The 21,721-nt window shown below is 39.9% G+C and overlaps 1 protein-coding gene across 1 annotated transcript; it reads right to left on the reverse strand.

Moving 5' to 3' along the window:
• Window positions 1-14,067: 14,067 nt before the first annotated feature.
• sec22bb (SEC22 homolog B, vesicle trafficking protein b) lies at window positions 14,068-19,241 on the reverse strand. The gene is made up of 5 exons (XM_058073266.1): window positions 18,819-19,241; window positions 18,073-18,182; window positions 17,840-18,000; window positions 16,340-16,486; window positions 14,068-14,924 (listed from the first exon to the last, which is right to left on the reverse strand). Exons 1-5 carry the CDS (start codon window positions 18,891-18,893, stop codon window positions 14,770-14,772), a joined length of 648 nt encoding a protein of 215 aa, XP_057929249.1. The 5' UTR covers window positions 18,894-19,241; the 3' UTR covers window positions 14,068-14,769.
• Window positions 19,242-21,721: the final 2,480 nt, after the last annotated feature.

Here is a 21,721-nt window from a genome sequence, read left to right on the forward strand (position 1 = left end):
ATTGAATCTAATCGTTCAAGCACTACACATTTATTTAAAGCACAAAAAAAGAAACCCGTGGAAATAGTACTAAAAGATTGATGTACAGTTGTTGACATTTTACTCAAGTACAAGTAAAAGTACAGGTAAAAGTAGGTGAAGAAAATAATTTAATAGAAAAAGTACTTCTAATATTTGTAATAAAGATAACACAATACAAAACAAAAGCACTACAGGCACTGCCATTGTTAGTAAAAGTGTGGGTCTAACTGATAAAGTCAAAGTAAAATAAGTAACTATATTTGAAATGTATTAAAGGAGGAGTTCGAGACTGCAAAAAAAAGTTGGGACAAGTCTTACGTCAGGCACTATTTAATGCAGGAGTTCCCAGTCCAATACTTTTCGATGACAGTAGCTACTTCCCATATTGTTTTGTCGCTTCCAGGCATAATTACATAAATGTGCCTAATCCCAAATTACAAAATGCCAAGAGTGGATTTAGGGTAAAGGGTATCTTTTGCAGCTGCGAGGCAAATGAGCTTTGCACTGGATGCCAAAACATTATCATAATTAATTGTGCCTTTATTGACAATAATGTATACATAGGAACATACATAGAAAATGTGACTCTAAATGACAGTACATTGGAACAATAAAATAGTGTAAGAATTAAGGGGAAATAGATGAATAATGTAATACTGAATTCATTCAGGGCTGTGTACTGCAAAAAGTTAATTGTTCTGTCTTTTGGATTGAAGTCTACTAGAACGTGCTGCGTGTGCTCCTTTTTTTAAATGCCCAAATGTGAAGAGTGGAAATTATGGCTGTACAAAAAGTCCCCCCAAATCCATTCAAAATATCCTGCAAAAATAGTAAAATGTAATAAAAGTGTGGTCATGTCAATAATAAAAAGTGAATAAAAAATCTCGATATGGTACACAGTGAATGGCCACACATTTGCTATTCAGCATTTGCTTTCCCCAAAATATTTGGACAAAAAGAAATATTTAAAGGATATTTTTTTGTATTTATTTTCTCAGAAAATAGGCAATTCTTTCTGTGAGCATAAAGCATAGATGCACATGACATCAGAGCAAGATAGTGGCATCCCTGAGGCTATGAAAGCAAGTTTCCCTCACAAATGGGAATCTACTGAAGAGAATTTTGCAATCATATGCAATCATGTAGAGTTTGGGGGGGGGGGGGGGGGTGAGCTGCAACTTTTATACTTAAAGTAATGATGAGCTGTTTTATTCTGCAACCGATATCCAGCAGGTCTCTCTTCATACTCTCACTCATGCTTTCACAGTATGTACTTAAACTGTTAGCAAGGCCAAGCTAATTATCCCCCATCAGTGAGAATGATCCAGGTGTAAATCAGCGTCTCATCACAAGAACAAGACCCTGTTTCATCCTGCTGATTGTTTGTCTTTACACCCCGTAAGAGAAACATTGGCAGGCCTCCCGCTGCTGTCCTCTATTCAACTCAGCTGAAAAGCCTGTGGAGTCCAGAGGGAGCAAATTGATCTCCTCGGGGGTGTGGGCGCGCGTGTGTGTGTGTGCATTGACAATGCTTTGTGTTGCTGTGGCCAATGTCAAGCTCTCCACGCATGGTTGGGTGTCAGGTGGTGGCAGGACAACAAACAATCATTCAGACATTTGTTAGCATTCTGCTGAAGCCTCATCTTGTGTTGGCTTGGCATTCCTGGCATCCAAAACTTAAAAAAATAACAAAAAAAAAACACGGCACCCCAGTCAGACAGATACATTGCTTTCAGCGGTGCATTTCTGGTCACAAGATCATACGATAACAGCAGTCATGTGATCACTTAGGCTGATGATTCTGTCTACAGCCCTGCTTTTTTAATGATGTCACTCCAGATGTGGTTTTCTATGGCTTGGGAAAGGGCGTGGATAGGCATCTTGTGAGCAAAAAAACTCACATTAGTTCCAGCTCCACATCTACGCTGATTAAAGACTTCTGACCGCAAAAGTTTCAGAGGAGAAATGAATGATGCACTGAAAGGGGACCTGTTATGCTTTTTCCGCTTTTCTGACCTATAAATGTAATTAGAATGTTGTATTCTCGTGTTAAACGATGCCAAAGTTTCAGATAATGAGGTTTGGGCATTTGGAAGGGAGCCCTGAAAGACGTTTGGGATGGCTCAAAACGCTCGTTTTCAAAAGGCTTGGTAAAACTGGAGGTCTGTTTTGTCACAGACCCCTGCCTCCCCCCCAGGGAGGAATTATTTGTTTACGAGGCAAGCTCAGGCAGAAATTATTGGAGTTGGTGATTCCCAGCAAGAGAAAAATATTTTCATCATCGTCAACGGCATTTCATACAGGACCATTTTTGTGAACGTGAAACATTTGCCAAACTGCTCTTGCCTGGAAAGGTGCATTAATGTCGGACATGCTGTGCGTCCACGTAGGTGGAGAAAACCATAGTGCTCACCGACATATGGAACACGGTAGTCCAGCAAAAAACATTTCCACTACAGATGTTGCCATTACGGTCGAGTGGTTAACGCGCAGACCTCACAGCTAGGAGACCAGGGTTCAATTCCCACCCTCGGCCATCTGTGTGGAGTTTGCATGTTCTCCCCGTGCATGCGTGGGTTTTCTCCGGGTACTCCGGTTTCCTCCCACATTCCAAAAACATGCTAGGTTAATTGGCCACTCCAAATTGTCCATAGGTATGAATGTGAGTGTGAATGGTTGTTTGTCGATATGTGCCCTGTGATTGGCTGGCGACCAGTCCAGGGTGTACCCCGCCTCTCGCCCGAAGACAGCTGGGATAGGCTCCAGCACCCCCCGCGACCCTCGTGAGGAAAAAGCGGTAGAAAATGAATGAATGAATGTTGCCATTAGTAAACGCGCCACCTTCTCGTCCGACTTCTGAGCTCCACGGTGCCTCGGACAAAGTGTGTCCGACAATGAGTGCTGCTCCTCGAATAGGCAAGGTTGGAGGCAGTGTTCACACGTTTGGCTTCTCCTGAGCTCCAACGCACCAGCGGTATATACCCACAAAATTTAAAAAAAACAGGGTTCGCAGAGCAGAGTGGGCGTTCCCGGAGGCAGGCCGTAGGTGGAATAAATTAAAACAAGACCATTTTGGTGGGAAGCACAAATCCAAGGAAATACAGCTGGAATAGGTGCAGGTTCTGGAAGATCCAGACAGTTTCAAGTTAATTGAGGCAAAGATAAATTCCAACATGTACTGTGACAATCTGAAGCCAAAAGTGAGCTGCATGGCAGATCCCAAACACACCTGTGGCAAGTGCCTTGCTAAGGAAGCTGAAGGTGAAGTTGTAGATGACGAAGTCTCCAAGTGTGTCTCCTCCAGACCTGAAAAGTTTGATCCCGGAAGATACAATATCTATTATTTTCACAATGAATCAGAAGTCAACCAGCTTTTTTTTGTTTTGTCGGTATTTTGCACACAGCAGCGTGGTAACTCTCATCAAAGCTAATATTCTTCACCCTAATTTGGAGGTCATCAGTCACGGTGCCTCCAGCTGTCTGCCGGCAGATTTATGCTGCAGAACAAGGTGCTCGGAGGAGACCAGATAGGAGTGAGTGATTACACCACAAGCGGGTGGGAGTGTGTGCTTGTCCGTGTACACAAGCCCTCAACCATAAACACGACATCTTCCACCACACCATGATAGCCATGGGAAACCAAATCAGCACCTGCCTCTCACGGAGGAACCCTGTGTAGCACGTACTATGTACATGACGCCTTGCTATACTTAGTCGTCACTTTTCATTTCATGTACAAGTGTCTCTTTGTGTTGACACTACCTTTAACCACCTGAATTCAAGTGAAGCTTCAGTGAGGCTAAGTTGACCAGCAGGGACGGCAGGGATTTTGTGCTGTGGTAGTGGAAGCAGTGGGTGTTAGCATGAACTATGAAACATCGTCTTCACCGTGTAAACAGATCCGGGCGACAGGAAACTACAGGGGGTATATTTAGGGCTGATTATCACCTCCTGCCTTCTCACTGACCTGTTTTGACAGCAAGAAAACATATGTACATCCCATAAGGGCTTTTTACGTATATCTATTCAATCAGAAATGAAAGAGCTGAGAGGTGATGTCCTTGACTGCTCCTGCAGTTCTTTTCTTTGCCATGTTTTGACAGTTCCAAATTATTTATTAAATGTTCAGAGTGTTCCAACTTTAGTAAGATCAAGGTTCATTCATTCATTCATTCATTCATTCATTTTCTGCCGCTTTTCCTCATGAGGGTCGCGGGGAGCCTATCCCAGCTGTCTTTGGGCGAGAGGCGGGGTACACCCTGGACTGGTCGCCAGCCAATCACAGGGCACATATAGACAAACAACCATTCACACTCACATTCATACCTATGGACAATTTAGAGTCGCCAATTAACCTAGCATGTTTTTTCATGTCCTTTGTGGGAGGAAACCGGAATACCTGGAGAAAACCCATGCATGCACGGGGAGAACATGCAAACTCCACACAGAGATGGCCGAGGGTGAAGGGTGGAATTGAACCCTGGTCTCCTAGCTGTGAGGTCTGCACGCTAACCACTCGATCGCCGTGCCGCCCAGATCAAGGTTCATTTTGACATTATTGCCAATGAATCCAAGAGTTTTACATCACTATGATCTTGGTTCAAATCTCCGATTGGGCATCCCTGTGTGGAGTTTTCTCCCTGTGTGTGGGTTTTCTCCGGGCACAGTCCAAAAACATGAAAGTTATTTGGCGACTCTAAATTGTCCATAGGTTAGAATGTGGTTGCAATTAGCTGGCTCAGGTTGTACCCTTCACATTCATTCATTTTCTACACCACTTATCCTCACGAGGGTCGCAGGCATGCTGGAGCCTATCCCAGCTGTCTTCGGGCGAGAGGACACCCTGGACTGGTCGCCAGCCAATCACAGGGCACATACAGACAAACAACCATTCACACTCACATTCATGCCTATGGACAATTTGGAGTCACCAATTAACCTAGCATGTTTTTGGAATGTGGGAGGAAACCGGAGTACCTGGAGAAAACCCACACATACATGCATGGGGAGAACATGCAAACTCCACACAGAGATGCCCGAGCAGGGAATCGAACCTGAGTCTCCAAGCTGTGTGGCCTGTGCACTAACCACCACCGTGCAACCACCCCTCACATTCTATTTTTAATTATGAGTTTAATAAAATACATATTAATCAAAATATATTGATATATTAATAAAAATACAATTCATACACTTCTGATTTTATTAAAATTCAATTGATTTTATTATTAATGCAGAATATTGATCCAATTGCATACATTATCTTGAGATATAGTATATTCCATCTTTTCAGTTTTTATTTATTATATGAGTAAAAGTTACACCCATTTAATTAAAATGTTATGTAATTTGATTTAATTGAATGGGTTTTTTTATCTTAAAAAATTAAATGTCTTTTTCATTTTTCACACAAGATAACATAACCTAGCCTTTTCTTAAATAAACATTACATCATGTTTGAGATCATGTCATTCACTATTTCAAACAAAATAAATGCACAATAATTAGCAGGAAACTGAGATAATCACGTGAGTACGAGTACTGTTTTCATTAATTGTCGGTTAATTTGTTTTGTTTTCACAAACAACTGCATAATCAGTCTCCATCCCACTTTGTAGTATCAGACATTCTGAGGAAGAACCTGTTTCATTTCTGGTGCAAATTCCGGTAAATATGTGGCTGGTGAGTCATAACAGAACCCCCACCCCTGGTGTCAATAATGAATGGTGGAGTCTCAGTTGTCAATTCTTCTGGTTTTACAAGAAAGTAGACTACACAGTAGCAAACATACAAAAACAATCCAGTCATCCCTTTTTTATTTTTATTGAATGTAAATGGTATGACCCATTTCCCTGTGAATTAGGAAGTGGCCATTAAAGGCTTCCACAATGATGCAGCACACACATGTGCAGCATACACGAAGACCTGCACCTGTGGGGTCCTGGAGGGGGAGGTTGAAGGGTTGTGATGAGGGAACAAAGGTGTGAGAAGGAAGAGGAACGTGTATACCCAAACACATCCGCCCAGGTGACCTATGTCATGGGCAACGCCAGGTGTACTTGGAATGTGGCGTCGTGTGAGGGATGGGATCCTCGCTAGGAGCGCCTCTGCCTGCCCACTGTCACCCCACACTCGCCAGCTATTTATACCGCACTGTGGGAAAAGAACGACACCAGCACTCGCAAGGTTCCCGCAAAGTTCATAATCCCGACCCATGCCCCGGCATTCAAAACATGACTGCAACTTTTCAGTAAAAAAACAAAAAAACAAAAAAGTACCCAAGGCGACTACATGGTAACAGATTTGAGAATAACCAGACAGGATTTTCAACATGCGTACCTGAGCCAGACAGCGAGCACTCATGCATGCGAAGGTTTAATTAGCATGAAATGAGAAGTGCAAATATTTCTTTGTTAAAAAAAAAACGCCTGCAGGAAGGTTAAATGAACATGCTAACACATGCCAATATCATCAATAGGCCCAAACGTTGTGCAATTTGAAGACCTTAGCTTAAATGAAAAGTGATGATAACCATAGAATAGAACATACTGCAATGGAAGAAAAGTCCTTGTCCTGGTTCCTCGGTCCAATATGGGCACTGCAATGAATTCGATATGGATAACCTATGCAAATACAGTAAATGCAGATACTAACATAACTAGCATGTATGTATCAAGATGGCTAATGACTAGCATATTTTTGTTTATTAAGACTGCATGTTTTATCGATTGTACATTCTACTCGCAGAAGAGCTTAACAGTCAGTTGAATGGCCACAGTTTGACACGGGAACAGATGAATTGTAATTCCATTGTTTCCTATGGGAACTATATGTTGATTGTATTGTAGTTGGTCCTGGATCAACTGGATCTGTCACACATTTAACCTCAATTATGTCTCTCCATTCATGCATTTAGGGTATCCCTTTCCTATGTCCCTCCCCACCCCCTGCCTCCTGTAAGTAATTTATCCTTAGAAGAGACCTAAAGTTACTATTGTGACCTCTCCCAGGGGCCAAATGGACACATTCTGTTCCCTGGACATTTTTGGATGTAGGAAAAGGTTCCTGTCGTCTTCCACGCACGGTCACGCCGCTATTTCTTCCTTACATTAACACGCATGCAGGGGCTAATGCCAAAACATAAACACGCAAAAGCACTGACACGCACTCTCCAGGCCTTCTTCCGTCATACGGTGGCGCGAGAGGTCAGACTAATCTGGCGTAGATGTTTACCACATGGACAGGGTGGGAAGAATGGACAATAAAAACATGCTGCAGCTTAACTAAATCACATCATCTGGTGACAATTTTGTCAACTAGAAAAGTGAGACGTGCTCTTGTTGGCTGCAGAGCAGTTTGCAGGGCATACGTGTAGCTCAGTATCACACTCTAAGTTGCAGAGTGCAAAGTGAGTGTGCGCCGTGTATCTCCTGGGGATAATTGTATCATAAATTCACAGGCTGCTAAAAGACAGGCATGGCAGGAATTTACACTTCAACCTTCTCTTTCTCACAGACTGCACACCAGTCTGTGTGTGTCTGTGTGCGTGTGGGCTCGTGTGTCACACAGGATGGTAATAATAAGCCAGCTGACAGACTGGAGTGAAAGGCAGTGAAAAAAACGTCCAGTCAAAAATAAGTTCAATAAAATAAATAATAATGGGGTAAAAAATTATTTTCAAATTTATTTAAAAACACCTATATGTATCTATATAAGGTAACATATGTCTATTATAATAACATATACAGTAAGCATGCTAAAATAAATAATATTGAAACAAAATAGCATAAAATAAAGGGATTATATAAAATAAAAATGATAAAATATACCGTATTTTCTGGACTATAAGTTGCTCCGGAGTATAAGTCGCACAAGGCCAAAAATGCATAATTAGGTAGAAAAAAACCTACATAAGTCGCACTGGATTACAAGTCGCATTTTTTTGCAGGTAATTTATTTGACAAACTACTTGACAAAAACAGACTTTATGTCTGTAAGTCACGAAAAATAAACATGAACAGTTTATGTAAAATAACAAATTGTTTTAAGTACACTAACTGTTTTGTTTTCTTCATCGCAGTAAGAGTAGCCTCTGCTTTATGCCCGTCCTAACAAATTTCTCACTTACTCCAAACTTTCTCTCTGCTGCTCGATTACTGTTTTGAGCTGCACTTGCAGCTTGTAGTCTGCAGAATAGTATTTTCTTTTGGGGGTCATTTGTGTTTTCAGTTGTCTTTGTAAGCTACTGTTTAAATATTGAATTGTTAAGGGTTAGGAGCTATTGTGCAAAAGTCTAGAGTGCCCTATTGTGGTGAAAGTATATATATATATTTTTTCCATTTATAAGTTGCTCTGGAGTATAAGTTGCAGGAACAGCCAACCTTTGAAAAAAGTGTGACTTATAGTCTGGAAAATACGGTATGTATTTTTAAAAAGTAAACTGTCAAATAAATACTATAAAACGTGATGCTATTAATACGATTAAATGTTTTATTCATGGTGTAATAGTGTAAATAAAATCACTTTTTATTTGTTAGTTTGTTCTTGTCTGCATTTAAAAAAATGTACTGTATTAATTATGACTATTTTACATAAAAATGTAATTACATGTAATTAATTAAATACATTTCTGTCCCTCAGTGGGGACATGACAGAAAATAATTGAAAACCGCCGCCATATCCCAAGGTTTAATTTTTGCATGTCTTATTTTTATCCTTACATATTCCATGAACAATAATGAAAACATATGTGGGATGGGGATGTTGGGATGAGGATTGTTTAGGCTTTGATGGAGATGTGTGTGTGTTCTCCACTGAATGTCCTACTAGTTATCTATGACATCAGCATGAGCTTTAAGCAAACATGCTGTGATGGGAAAAAAGATAATTTATCTGACTGCTTTTATTACAGTTAAAGATCTGCTGTTTATGTTTAATATAGTGGTGCAGACTTATGACAGCAAGGTGTGATGAGGTGATAAAGAGTACACAGACTGTAAGACAGACTGTAGAGCAGGTCCTGGCTTGTGTATTACACTACCCCCCCTCCCCTCCTGCCATTTCTCCTGTGAGAAGTTCCTTGTTCCCAGGACCCAGTGTGTGTACGTTTGGGGGGCAATAACTCACCAGGTCCCCTTCACTTCCTCTTTCGGTCCTCTGCCTGTTTTTTTATTTTTTATGATGCACTCCTCTGCCGCGCATCTGCCGTCTTCACAGCTTCCCACTGCTGCCATTGGATAGAAGCAAGCAGGAGGAGTATGGATGGAGCAAGGATGAGGTGGGAAGCTTTCTAAAACTCAAAGCCACCAGTGAGATCATAGAACATCTTATGTACAGTATATCTGTAATTTAACATTTCAGACTGGTAAACATCCTAGCAAAATTAAAACAGCTAAAGTTGTCCCGATTTTTAAAAATAAAACAATTTTCACAATTTTCTAAAATTGAGAAGACTCACAGATAGTCAATACGGATACAGAGCTAATAGATACAGAGCTGATCAAAATTACTGAGGAAATTATCAACGCCATAGACCACAAAAAGTATGCAGTTGTAGTATTTATGGATTTGACAAAAGCCGTCGATACAATTAATCATAACATCCTAACAACAAAATTGAAAAGGTACGGAATCAGAGGATTAATTTTGAATTGGGTCAAAAGCTACCTAGCTAACAGGAAGCAATATGTGAAAATAGAAGAATACACATCTCCAAGTTAACATATTACATGTGGAGTACCTCAGGGATCAATACTGGGACCAAAATTGTTCAACTTGAAAATGACAGTGATAAAAGATTTAAAGCAAATATTATTTGCACAGGATACTGCCGCCTTTTATTCTGAAGAAAGGGCAGGCTAAAAAAGTAGATCATCCTTGAACATAAGTAAAACTAAATTAATGCTATTCGGTTACAGCAGGAAAGATACGCAAACAAAAATACAAATCGACGGTGTGGACAATGAAAATACATATTTGGGGTTCATAGTAGATGAAAATATGAGCTGGGACTGTCATATAAAAAATATACAACTTATGGTAGAAAGAAATAACTCAATACTAGATAAAGCAAAATTTGTCCCGGACCAAGAATCACTCCATACTCTTTATTGCTGCTATTACCATAACTGACTTATTGTGTGCAAATATGGGGTAATTACTAGAAAAGTAATGTTGCTAAATGTGTTGCAAAAAAATCAGTGAGGGTAATCCATTAGGGATACAAGTTAACATACAAATACTCTATTTCTAAACCTAAATATAAACATTTGCTGATTTAGTAACAAAACTGTTACCTAAAAACGTCATAAAATATTACTCTACAAGAGAGGAGAAATATGATCTCAGGAAAAAAATAAATTTAAAACACTTCCATGGGAGAGCAACGTTAACAATCCACAGTATTTCAGGATGTGGAATCAAATGAAATAAAAAAACTACAGAGATCCGTGACAAGAAACATCATTCCGCTGCTGGTGCCAGTTTGGCTTTTCAAAACAATATGCATTCAAAAGAGTAATACATTTGCGTCTCAATAAAATCAACACAATCGTAATCAAAAAATCCAAACTATTCCTTGAATGTATCGTGAGATGTCCTAAAGTGATGCGGTTTCTATTGTAACAAAAGCATAGTATAGCATAAAGTAGCATACCTTAGCGTGTGGACAAGTATTCATGAATGGATATCATTTGTAATGTAACGCAGCACAACATTCTTGGTGCATAGTGTTGCGTACTGGTATTAATGTGCAGTGGAAATTTGTAACGTAACAATAACGTAGTATAGCATAATGTAGCACAGGAAGTGAAATATTGATTCGATATGAGACAAATGTTGCATGTTAGTTTGCAGGATTATGGAGAAACTCATTCCCATTAAAGTCAGATTTAAGTGTAACTATGATTATTTCCAGTTGTTAGAAAAAAATGTAAGTTTTTTTTTTTAAACAAGATCACCTCTCATCATGAGCAGAGTCAGGATTTTTGGCAGGTTAGAAAAAAAAATGCTGCATGCCTTCTAATCTGCATGTTTGACTTTTCCACTTTGAAGGTCACTGTCAAGGTCACGCTGTGGTGACATCCTGTGTCTTGAAGGTTGCACAAGACTCGCCTGTCTGTCTGTGGGCGGATGGACAGACTTCTGGTGGTGGTGCTTGTGTCTTGCACAGGAAATTTATCTTACAAGGCATTATGAGTGACTATCTTCTTGCTTCTTGAGAAGTGAAAAATGAAAAAAAAGGAAGCACTGCCCTGCTTTATATATGTATATATATATATATATATATATATATATATATATATATATATATATATATATATATATATATGTGTGTGTGTGTGTGTGTGTGTGTGTGTGTGTGTGTGTGTGTGTGTTTAGTACATGCGCTGTGTCGCTGACCCCCTGATCCTTCCAAGTATTTTAATCCAATCAGCATCGTTTTCACATGACTGTCACACACAGGCCGCTGCCATGGCAACCAGTGGAGAGGAAGGAAAGAACGAGAGGGGCTGCAATCACTGTGACATTTAAACACACACACATACTGTATCTGTACACATATACAGCCATGTATACACCCATGTACTATATGCTATAGTTGACTACTACTTCCAAGTTTTGTCTGTTCGCTCCTCAAGTACACTTGAAGTAGTTTTAAAGAGACCGTCCTTCAGGTCACTTCTTCCACACCATACTCTTCCGAGAATGCCTTCATGGCCCTTGCCCTGTGCTCCGGGAGCAGAAAAGGGCAGTGCCCCAAAACTGTTCCCATACAAAAAAAGAACTGCTTCTTCTGTCATTTTTCATGCTAGCCATGCTAGCCATGCTATGCTGCGTACTAATTATGTTAGCATCTGTTTGGTAAATACAAGTGGCATTTAATGCATCATATTCTATTTTAGCCATGATGCAATAAGTTCTATTTCTGATTCTATAGTTACCACCCTTGACATCACGGTTTTTTTTTCTCAGAAAAAGCCAAAGCAAACCTAAACCACTGTGTTCTGACAAAAAATATGCATTACAAAACATTATTTCCAGCTGATGAGTCAGTAAATGCTCATGCTAACCAAATACATATAAATATAACACAAACTGAATAAGGTCAACTAAAATAGTTAATCCTTTAGTTGCTTGCTGATCGGAAGTCTGACAAGATTTGTTTTAATTCTTAAGTTGTTTTTTTTTGTATGCAGACTTTTGCAATTCCACAGCGTTCTGTAACAATGGCGAGCTGTGCTATTCAAAGGAAGGCATGGTTCTGATCATCAAAACCACAGCAGTGAAACAAAAGATCTCAAAGGCAGATAAAGTAGACAGAAGTGAGACATCATGAAAACCTACTTCCCCTCTCTGCAGAGGTGAAAAGTTGAGCCTGTGCCCTGTGGTTGATCATTTTTTGGCACACTTTTTACCCACTGCTGCTTCTCACTTGCCTTTTTTTTTTTTTTTTTTTTTTACTTCTTCCTCCCCTTCTGGTATTACATGTTCTTCTTCATCATGTTGGTTCTTGCTTGTAAATCTTATGTTCAGCATCTTTGGTGCTCTCGCAGGGGAAAATGCTGACAACTTTTAAAAAGCATAACCTAAGGTCAAGCTAGGGTTTATTGAGAAGCACGGGTTTCCACAGTGAACAGCATTCGAAGGGCGCCTCCTGTTGGCCAAAAGTGGTCAAATAGTTTCTCTCTTTACATCTGTATTGAGTCACAGATTTTGTGTGACTGCAAAAACTGTTATTTTGATACATTATTTCATTACATAAGGTGAGTTAATTTCAAACCTTCCAAAGCTATAAAGAGTGATCATGTCGGCCACACAGTCAGTAGATCAGAAAGACGTGGGTTCGATTCTCCACTTGGGTATCTCTGTGGGGAGTTTGCATGTTCTCCCTGTGCGTGGTTTTCCTCTACCTCTGATTTCCTCCCACGTTCCAAAAACATGTTAGTTTAATTGGCGACTCCAAATTGTCCGTAGGTATGAATGTGAGTGTGAATGGTTGTTTGTCTATACGTGCCGTGTGATTGGCTGGCCACCAGTCCAGGGTGTACCCTGCCTCTTGTCCGAAGACAGCAAGGATAGGCTCCAGCATACCCTCGCACCCCCGGGGAGGATAAGCAGCATAGAAAATGGATGGATGGCTGGAATTCTTACCATAAATGAATAATGATCAATATTTTTTTAATCAATACATACAACTCATGGGTAATAGTTGAGTAATACGATGATTTACAATTACAAAATAATAGCATTACAATGTTGTATTCTTATTTTACGTTTTTACAATTATTTTTCAGAACGACAATACTGTCATATTAGTTTGTTGCATTATTACTGTAGATACTGTAGTAGCAGAGTAGAGAGACATTCTTTTAAAATACCGCTAATATTTATATTACTTTTTATATTATTAGAGTTGCATATTAATGTTATTATAGCATTTTTGGTTTTATGTTTAAAAAGTACATTGTAACAAGTAACGTTTTATCATTATTATTCATTTGTAATAACCTAATTTTAATGACAAGACATTTCCAAGCACTAGTTTTCTTCAAGAGTGGAGAAAATAGAAATCTAAACAAACACAAAGTATTAAATCTACATGATATATGAAACGGTTTATTCCTATACTTTTTTTGTAATATTTTGAAGCAAACTGCATAGTCAGATAACACTTTGTTGTAAAATAATAATAATATAATTTATTCATTCATTCATTCATTCATTTTCTACCGCTTTTCCTTACGAGGGTCGCGGGGGTGCTGGAGCCTATCCCAGCTGTCTTCGGGCGAGAGGCGGGGTACACCCTGGACTGGTCGCCAGCCAATCACAGGGCACATATAGACAAACAACCATTCACACTCACATTCGTACCTATGGACAATTTGGAGTCGCCAATTAACCTAGCATGTTTTTGGAATGTGGGAGGAAACCAGAGTTAATATAATTTTGAACTTTATAAAACAACATGCAACCTTATGAAAAATAAAGTACATTTTCAAGAACTAAAAGTAAAGCTTGAATGGAACTCTTGACAGATTAGAGTCGTTTGCGCTGTGCAAACCATTTTATTCACTGCTGGCAGACAGAAACAGAAAAAAAAGAGCTGGTTTGTGTCTTGTTTGCAGCTCTGCTGCTCAGCCTGAAGCCACTTTTACATTTACATGAGTAAACTTTGTACAAGATAAAAGGAGCCCGCACATACGGCATATATTATTATTATCTTTTTTTATTATGCTTTGTTTTTATGTGCTTGCCATATAGAGGTGCAAGGGATACTTAGAAATGTCACTATGGCGAAAAAACAATCTGCCACAAACAATCTTTAAAATAAAAAAAAAAACACCTAAATTAAACTGTTGTGGGCTGATTAATGGTATGTCAGTCAAATTGTGACTATAATAAATGTCAATACCCACTCTGGATATTCTAGTGTGGGTAACGCTATACAGTATTTAAGGTGATTACTGAGCAGCCCCTGTAAGGGTGTGGAAACTTACAGCAAAAGTCCCGTCATTTTTCCTCTACATTTGCATGCGATTGCCCTCAAAATGCCGTTGAGTTTCCTCACTGAGGGCAATTAATTATGAAAGTGTAATTCAATACACGATCATCTGCATACAACAAAACGGGAGGTAATGTTGTTTGAAAACTCATATTAAGGATGCTGTTTTTAGTCAAAGGTGGGTTTTTTTGTAGTGTCTGTAGACCCGATGCAGCCTCAGTTGCATACTTCCTTCCCTTAAGTTTTCAGAGCCACCAGAAGCGCACGTAGACGATGAACATGATGAAAAAGACACCACCGGCGGCCAGCTTGGCGTAAGTGGAGCGGGTGTTCAGGTACTTGGCGTCGCTGCGGTACTTCTTGGACAGGCTGGCCAAGTTGCTGGCCTTGGAGTCTAGTGCTAAAGCAGGAGAATGTGAAAAGTCAATACATGTAAAAACCTCCCTTTTAACTTAAATAATGCTTAGGAGTGCCGGAGAAAGTGGAGATGAAAACATAGCTCTCTTTGACCACATGGTCATTTATTACCAAATATATTGTGCAACACAACAGCAACAGAACCAATGTTGCAGTGGCGCTAGGCGCAAGGTGCTCAGACAGCATTAATAGCATTGATGAATACATTTTAAACAACGGCATGGCAAGAGTTTCACACCAGCAGCTGAGTTGTAATATTTTAAAGCGCATGCAGAGGTAGATAAAGCTGCTGGATGCTGAAAACTCATGATACTTCAAAGGCAGTTTCATATAAATAAAAAATAAATCCATGGGAGGTTACCTATAGCTATTAAATGCAATATTTTTTGTTAAGTATATTAAAATATAGTTCAAGAAAAAAGTGCATCTTAGCTTTGTGATATAAAGCGTATTACAGTCATCCCTCGTTTATAGCGGTGAATTGGTTCCAGACTTGATCACGATAAATGAATTTGCGAGATATAGGATTCTTTTTTTTTTTTTACATTATTAGAACCCTGTAGATATGACGACATGAAATAACAGCCATATAGTCACCTCATGCTATTATTAATTGTTTTACAACACATTGCACAACTCTTAGCTGCAGTAACTTGAGACTGCCGCGAGCTAGCGAACTAAAAAGTTAGCCTCGAATTTATTAGCCAAAAACCTACCACTTCCACATGGAATTGGAGAATCCATTACATTCTATCATGTTGGACATGCCATGGCTAACTCCATGACTTCAAGCAGTGTTAAGGTAATATAATGTAAGGTAAGGTAAGGTCTCATCAATGTTTTGTGTCATTACGACTGCCTAGTGACAAGGATACTACATCCATCCATTTTCTATCGTTACTAGGGTCGAGAGGCGGGGCACACCCTGGACTGGTCGCCAGCCAACAGCAGCAAAATACTACATATTACATGTAATTCAAAATGTTGTGATGTGAAGTCTGTCAATCGATTAAAATATTTAATCAGGATGAATCATATTTGATCATAGTTAATAATTAAGCCAAATTAATCACAGATTGAAATACGTTTTTTTTAATCTCTAATAAGTAGGGATGTAAATCCATTTGTGGTAAACAATTCGATATGCATCTAGATAAACAGGTTAAGATACAATTGAAAAAGCATTCACGTAAAACAAGCCAACTGCGTGGATGTAGCTCAACTTCCTGTATAGCCATGACGTCAACCAGTGCACTCAATTTTGACTAATTTGCTTCAAGATGCGATTAATAAAGTTCACACAAGCAAAGGAATTGACATATAGACCAGCCAAATGACTGCATTGAACAGGAATGCAGGACAGTACATTCTGACTGAGGGAAATTAGGTACGTCTTACCGGAGAGGGCCTCTCCTCTCTGCAGCACCTCTTCGATGTTGGCCACCATGATCCTCTGCACATCCTGCAGCTCCGTGTTGATGCTGCCCAGATTCCTTCTGGCTCGGCTGTCTATGTAGGCCTTCTTGGTTTTTTGAATGTAGGTGTCTAGTCAAGGGAGAAGATCCAGATTGTGAGTCAATTAGCAGAAATGACCACACTGACCCGAATACAACATGACCCCTGTAGTCTGGCATGCCCAAAACACCTCCAGGAGGCATCCCCACTAGATGGATGCCCGAGCCACATCAACTGGCTCCTCTCAATGTGAAAGAACAGCTCTAATCTGAGCTCGTCCCAGCCAGATGACCAGGCTCCTCACCGTGTCTATTAGCGCCAGTATGGCCCCCTATGGAGGAAACTCATTTCGGCCACTTGTTTACACAATCTCTTTCTTTCAGGCACGACCCAAAGGTCATGACCATAGGTGACAGTCGGAACATAGATTGACCGGTAAATTGAAAGCTTCGTCTTCCAGCTTAGCACTGGCATTACTGCTGATGCTCAACTGTGAACAAAAACAGAAGATAGCCTTTACACTCGTATTACCCAATATAGTAAACAATAAGCGTAAATAAGCCATTTAAGACAGAAATAAGTCTTATGTTTATTACAATAAATATGGTCCACTCAGGGGGACCTGAGTGAGGTGAGGACAGGAAGTGACGTCAAGGGTTCTTCAGAGTTTAATTTCAGCTTTGTGAGTGATGGCATCAACAGTAGCCCATGTTTTTAGTGTGCCTGTTGTGAGATAATTTAAACCTGCAATAAAGGCCTGTTGCTCCAGTAATGAGGTCAGGTCCTTGTATCTCATCGAACATTACAGTAACATCACCGAGTAGTAGTGACCAGTGTAGAATACTACATCTCATCACTGTCTTTGAATGCATCTATTGAATGTCTTATAGCTATATTTTACTTCATTTAGCTATTTTTAGGATTGGAATGCTTAATTTAGACAAAAAATACGGAATGTTTGTTTAAATATACATATGTTTTGACTAACAACAGGCTGTACTTCACCACAAAACAGAATAATTTGTTTTTGAATCACATCACACGATGTCACAAGGAATGACTATTATGTGTTTTTGTTCCTTTTTGGAAAAAGGCTTTGAAGTTATTATTTAATGCATACTTTTATATCATTTAAAATATATATTTGCAGAATTTACAGATTTAATAATTTGTTTTTCAACATTTTATAACTAATTTGATAACAAAATAATAACCTATGCTATATTGTATAAATGGCATCCAATGCTACATGGTAAAATGAACGGGTGCTGCCCTCTGCTGGCTTCCCATTGTACAGCACATATGTATAATCTTGTAGCCCTCATTCTGTACTAGGTACTAGCTGTGTGTCTAATTGATGTTGTGGACCGGACAGTGTTCTATATTCATATTTCAGCCCAATAAAGTGCATACAGAATAAGTAAAGTAAAGCCTTCTGCTTACCAAACTCAATAAAGGAGTAAGGTCTGGATACGATGGGTACTTTCTTCCCGTGCTGCTCGTGAAACTCAGCCTGCAGGTCCTCCAGGTAAGCAAAGGCCAGCTTTTTGGGAAAGCTAGCTTCGCACAACACAAGGTAGCACACTCCTTTCTCGATAAAATAGCTGCAGAGGAGACGAGAAGATACAGTAACTACGACTGATGACGGCCACATACATCCAATGTTTGTCACTCACTGAAACGACATAGAGCCCGCCTCTAAAGTGCAGCGTGTGGGACTCTGTTCGTTGAGTTTTCTGAAAAGCTGCTTGGCTTGACTCTGGTACTGCTGCAGGTCCCGGCCCAACTTAAAACACAAAAACAAGGAGATGGTTATCAGAACACATCAAAATACATACAGTAAACATGTCTGTAACCACAAAACACATCAGGGTGACATGTGAAGACTAATGATGGTGAATGTACTGTATGAAGTACTTTTTAGCCACTAAAAATTGGTTGGTTGGTATGTCGCAACATTGTAGCATCACATCAACAGTGCACACAAACCTTTTCACTTCCCTTGATTGAGAGCAAGAAAAGCAAGGAGAGAATGTTAAAAGAATGTTAGATTAAGATTGATGTCACAGAGAAATGGATGACAAATCATCTCTTTTTTAAATATATTTTTATACCATTGATAAATACCATGGGTTATGCATAATAAAGCTGCTAATGCCGTTTCATTTTCTTACTAGAAGGTAGCTACATATAATGCCTGGGAGACACTTGTATTAGTGTACTAATAAAAAGGAGACAGGCCTGCATCAAGAGGACAACATGCAACATTAGAGCATAGTGTCCTCCACATCGGTCCAATATAACATTTATTCACTGTACTGCACTTACCAAACTAGAGAGGCGTCTGTATACATTAATTACACGCATGCCAGTACTGTGTAGAGAAATGGATAAGTAACCAAAATAAAGATGGACGTGTAACCTGCTCGTCCTCCTGCATCGATGCGGCCAGCGGCAGACCGTCAGCCAGCCGGGCGATCATGGTCAGCAGCACCATCTCTGCCCACCGATGATATTTATAAAAGAAATGCTGGAGGTTAGTAAACGGACAGCCTGGAGACAGACAAGACTGACGCTGAGCTGGCCGGAAGAGCGTCAGCTTTTTGTGTACGTCGACTTGATTATTCCGTCACTTCGCTACCCGGAACCTTTGCAACCGTTTGGAACAAAAAAGGTTCCGTCCCGTTTTTCATGTTGGCTGTGTCCAATTTAAGGTTCTTTCGACCAAAGCCAGATGTTCGGAGCCACCTCCTCCAGCCATGACCAGCCTTATAAATCTAGACGGTCTAGCCTAAGGACACTAGACTTATTAAATCTGCTGAATTCCCCTGAAAAGAATGGAAATAAACTGATATGGCCAGAAAGGCCCGCCATCATGGTGTGCAAGCGATGTGGGCGTGGCGAGGCGGACAACAGCTTCCAGTGTGGCGACTATACCGCCACACTGAGAATGTGCGTTTACTTGGATGAAATGGGATGAATAAATGAAATATTTATATTGTATGGGTAACTATCTGGAACTATTTACACAATGCTACATTCATTTCAATAATGCCATTGTCAATACATTGATATACTATAGCCTAAATCATCATTATCATCACTCACTCATAAATTCAACTTATCACACAGAGATATATATACATACAGTACACACTTTGTGAGTATTGGCAACTGTTTTGTTTGTTTACAACGAGTGTTATATATATACAACAATTCAATGACACATACTTGTCTGTTTTTAGAGAACTTGAAAAAATACCAAACTGGTCTTTTGGACCGTCTATTAGAGTAATTAATGGCTGAGTAGTGTGTCGAGGACACGTCTACACTGCAATGTGTCTGGATTCTGCTCACCATCATGGCGGCCAAACCCGCGCAGGGGATACTATTGAAGTGGTTGCGAGTGTAGTGTCTTTGGGTTAGACCAGGGGTCGGCAACCTTTACTATGAAAAGAGCCATTTTACCCCCTTGCCCACTAAAGAAAAATAGCCTGGAGCCGCAAAACATAGTATGTTTAAAACAACATTGGAGGGAATTTGGGGGAATCAAAGTAGTTCAGATAAGAAAAGACGAGTTGGAGTACTCTTGCTAGTATTGGAGATAAACTTACATAAATGTACGTGTGAACTTACTTGATTTGTTTACTCTGCCGCAAACAGGTTCCCATGCAGCAGTTTTTTTAAATTATCTCAAATTTATTTTTTAGAATTGTCAAATAGCTCTGGGAAAGTATTACTTATTTTCCTTCATGTTTACCTGTGTGAGAGAGAACTGAATAGCATCCTGTCTGTTCATCCAATCACCAGTCAGAACTCGGCCAGGATGCATTCATGGTCTCACACAAAGTTGGATTACAAAGACATGCATTTTCCCCACTCGGGTGTTTAAAAATCTTCAAGCATTGCAAAGCGGCTGCACGGCGGGCGAGTGTTTAGTGCGCAGACCTCACAGCGAGGAGACCCGAGTTCAATCCCACCCTCGGCCATCTCTGTGTGGAGTTTGCATGTTCTCCCTGTGCATGCGTGGGTTTTCTCCAGGTACTCCGGTTTCCTCCCACATTCCAAAAACATGCTAGGTTAATTGGCCACTCCAAATTGTCCATAGGTATGAATGTGAGTGTGAATGGTTGTTTGTCTATATGTGCCCTGTGATTGGCTGGCCACCAGTCCAGGGTGTACCCCGCCTCTCGCCCAAAGACAGCTGGGATAGGCTCCAGCACCCCCGCGACCCTTGTGAGGAAAAGCGGTAGAAAATGAATGAATGAATGCAAAGGGAGCCACAACAAAGAGGCTGAAGAGCCACATGCGGCTCTGGAGCCGTGGGTTGCTGACCCCTGGGTTAGACGATATGAATTCACGAATGGCTAGTAGCGGCTTGAGAATGAACGTCTGGCCTTGCCAGCCATAGACCCTTGAACTGGACACAATCTGTACGCAGACCTTCTTTCATTGGCGGACTCATTTCTCGGACTTTCTAATTTGGACAAACTGTTGCCAACTTTTCAGTAAGAAAAGTAGCTACTGGCTGTTATAGAAGCTCGCATCTGACGTCATTGTCTAATTTGTATATCATTTACACATGATGTTGTACACTGTTAATGCGGTAGGAAATAAGCATAACCTCCTAGGAAAGACAAAAAAGTGAGTAAAAATACCTTAATTAAAATGGCAATTGAGAACCTTTTTTAATTAACACAATATAGACAAACGGATTAAGTTGTATAATTCTATGGCTTACATTAACATGACTCAGTGTTGTATAAAACAACTCCCATTTACATGTTTATTTTAAAGCTACATATGGTCTTCAGGTACAAAGTACACCACCCCCCACACCCATCCCCAAAACATCTGTTGATTACACCTTTTTTTCTTTTGATGTTCCCGAGATTAACTAAAGATAAGTGTGTTACAGACTGTATGTGGTTTGTCATCATCATAAAAACCTTTATGAAGTGTGCAGGAAATGTTTTATAACATTGCTAAATGTCATACAAGCCACCAGTCAACCACCGCATAATAAAAGGTAAGAGATGTTTGCAGAGCAACACTGTCACTTAGTGGTATTTCACATGTATTGCCCAGAGGGCAGTGTAGAGTAGTGCATTTGTGTATATGAAATGTCATGACATTTGCTGAAGCATTATGTGATGGTTTGAAGTTAAAGGTTTTTGTCCACTTTTTTGATGCTTGATAAGACATTCCAGATAGTTCCAGGTTGTAGTATAACGTAGTATAATGATGCCATACTTTCACTATATGCGTTACATTAACGCCCAGTTTGGACTTTTAGGAAAAACAATCAGACTGCACTTCCGGAAT

This window comes from Doryrhamphus excisus, chromosome 5 (assembly GCF_030265055.1).
Source record: "Doryrhamphus excisus isolate RoL2022-K1 chromosome 5, RoL_Dexc_1.0, whole genome shotgun sequence".
Taxonomy (NCBI): Eukaryota; Metazoa; Chordata; class Actinopteri; order Syngnathiformes; family Syngnathidae; genus Doryrhamphus; species Doryrhamphus excisus.

What these genes read in the sequence shown, in the direction of transcription:
- sec22bb (XM_058073266.1), bottom strand. Translation starts at nt 18,893, where the DNA reads ATGGTGCTGCTGACCATGATCGCCCGGCTGGCTGACGGTCTGCCGCTG. An exon ending in GCGGGCTCTATGTCGTTTCA is followed by an intron (nt 18,001 to 18,072) that starts GTGAGTGACAAA and finishes TCTCCTCTGCAG; the next exon opens with CTATTTTATCGAGAAAGGAG. An exon ending in TTACTCCTTTATTGAGTTTG is followed by an intron (nt 16,487 to 17,839) that starts GTAAGCAGAAGG and finishes TCCCTTGACTAG; the next exon opens with ACACCTACATTCAAAAAACC.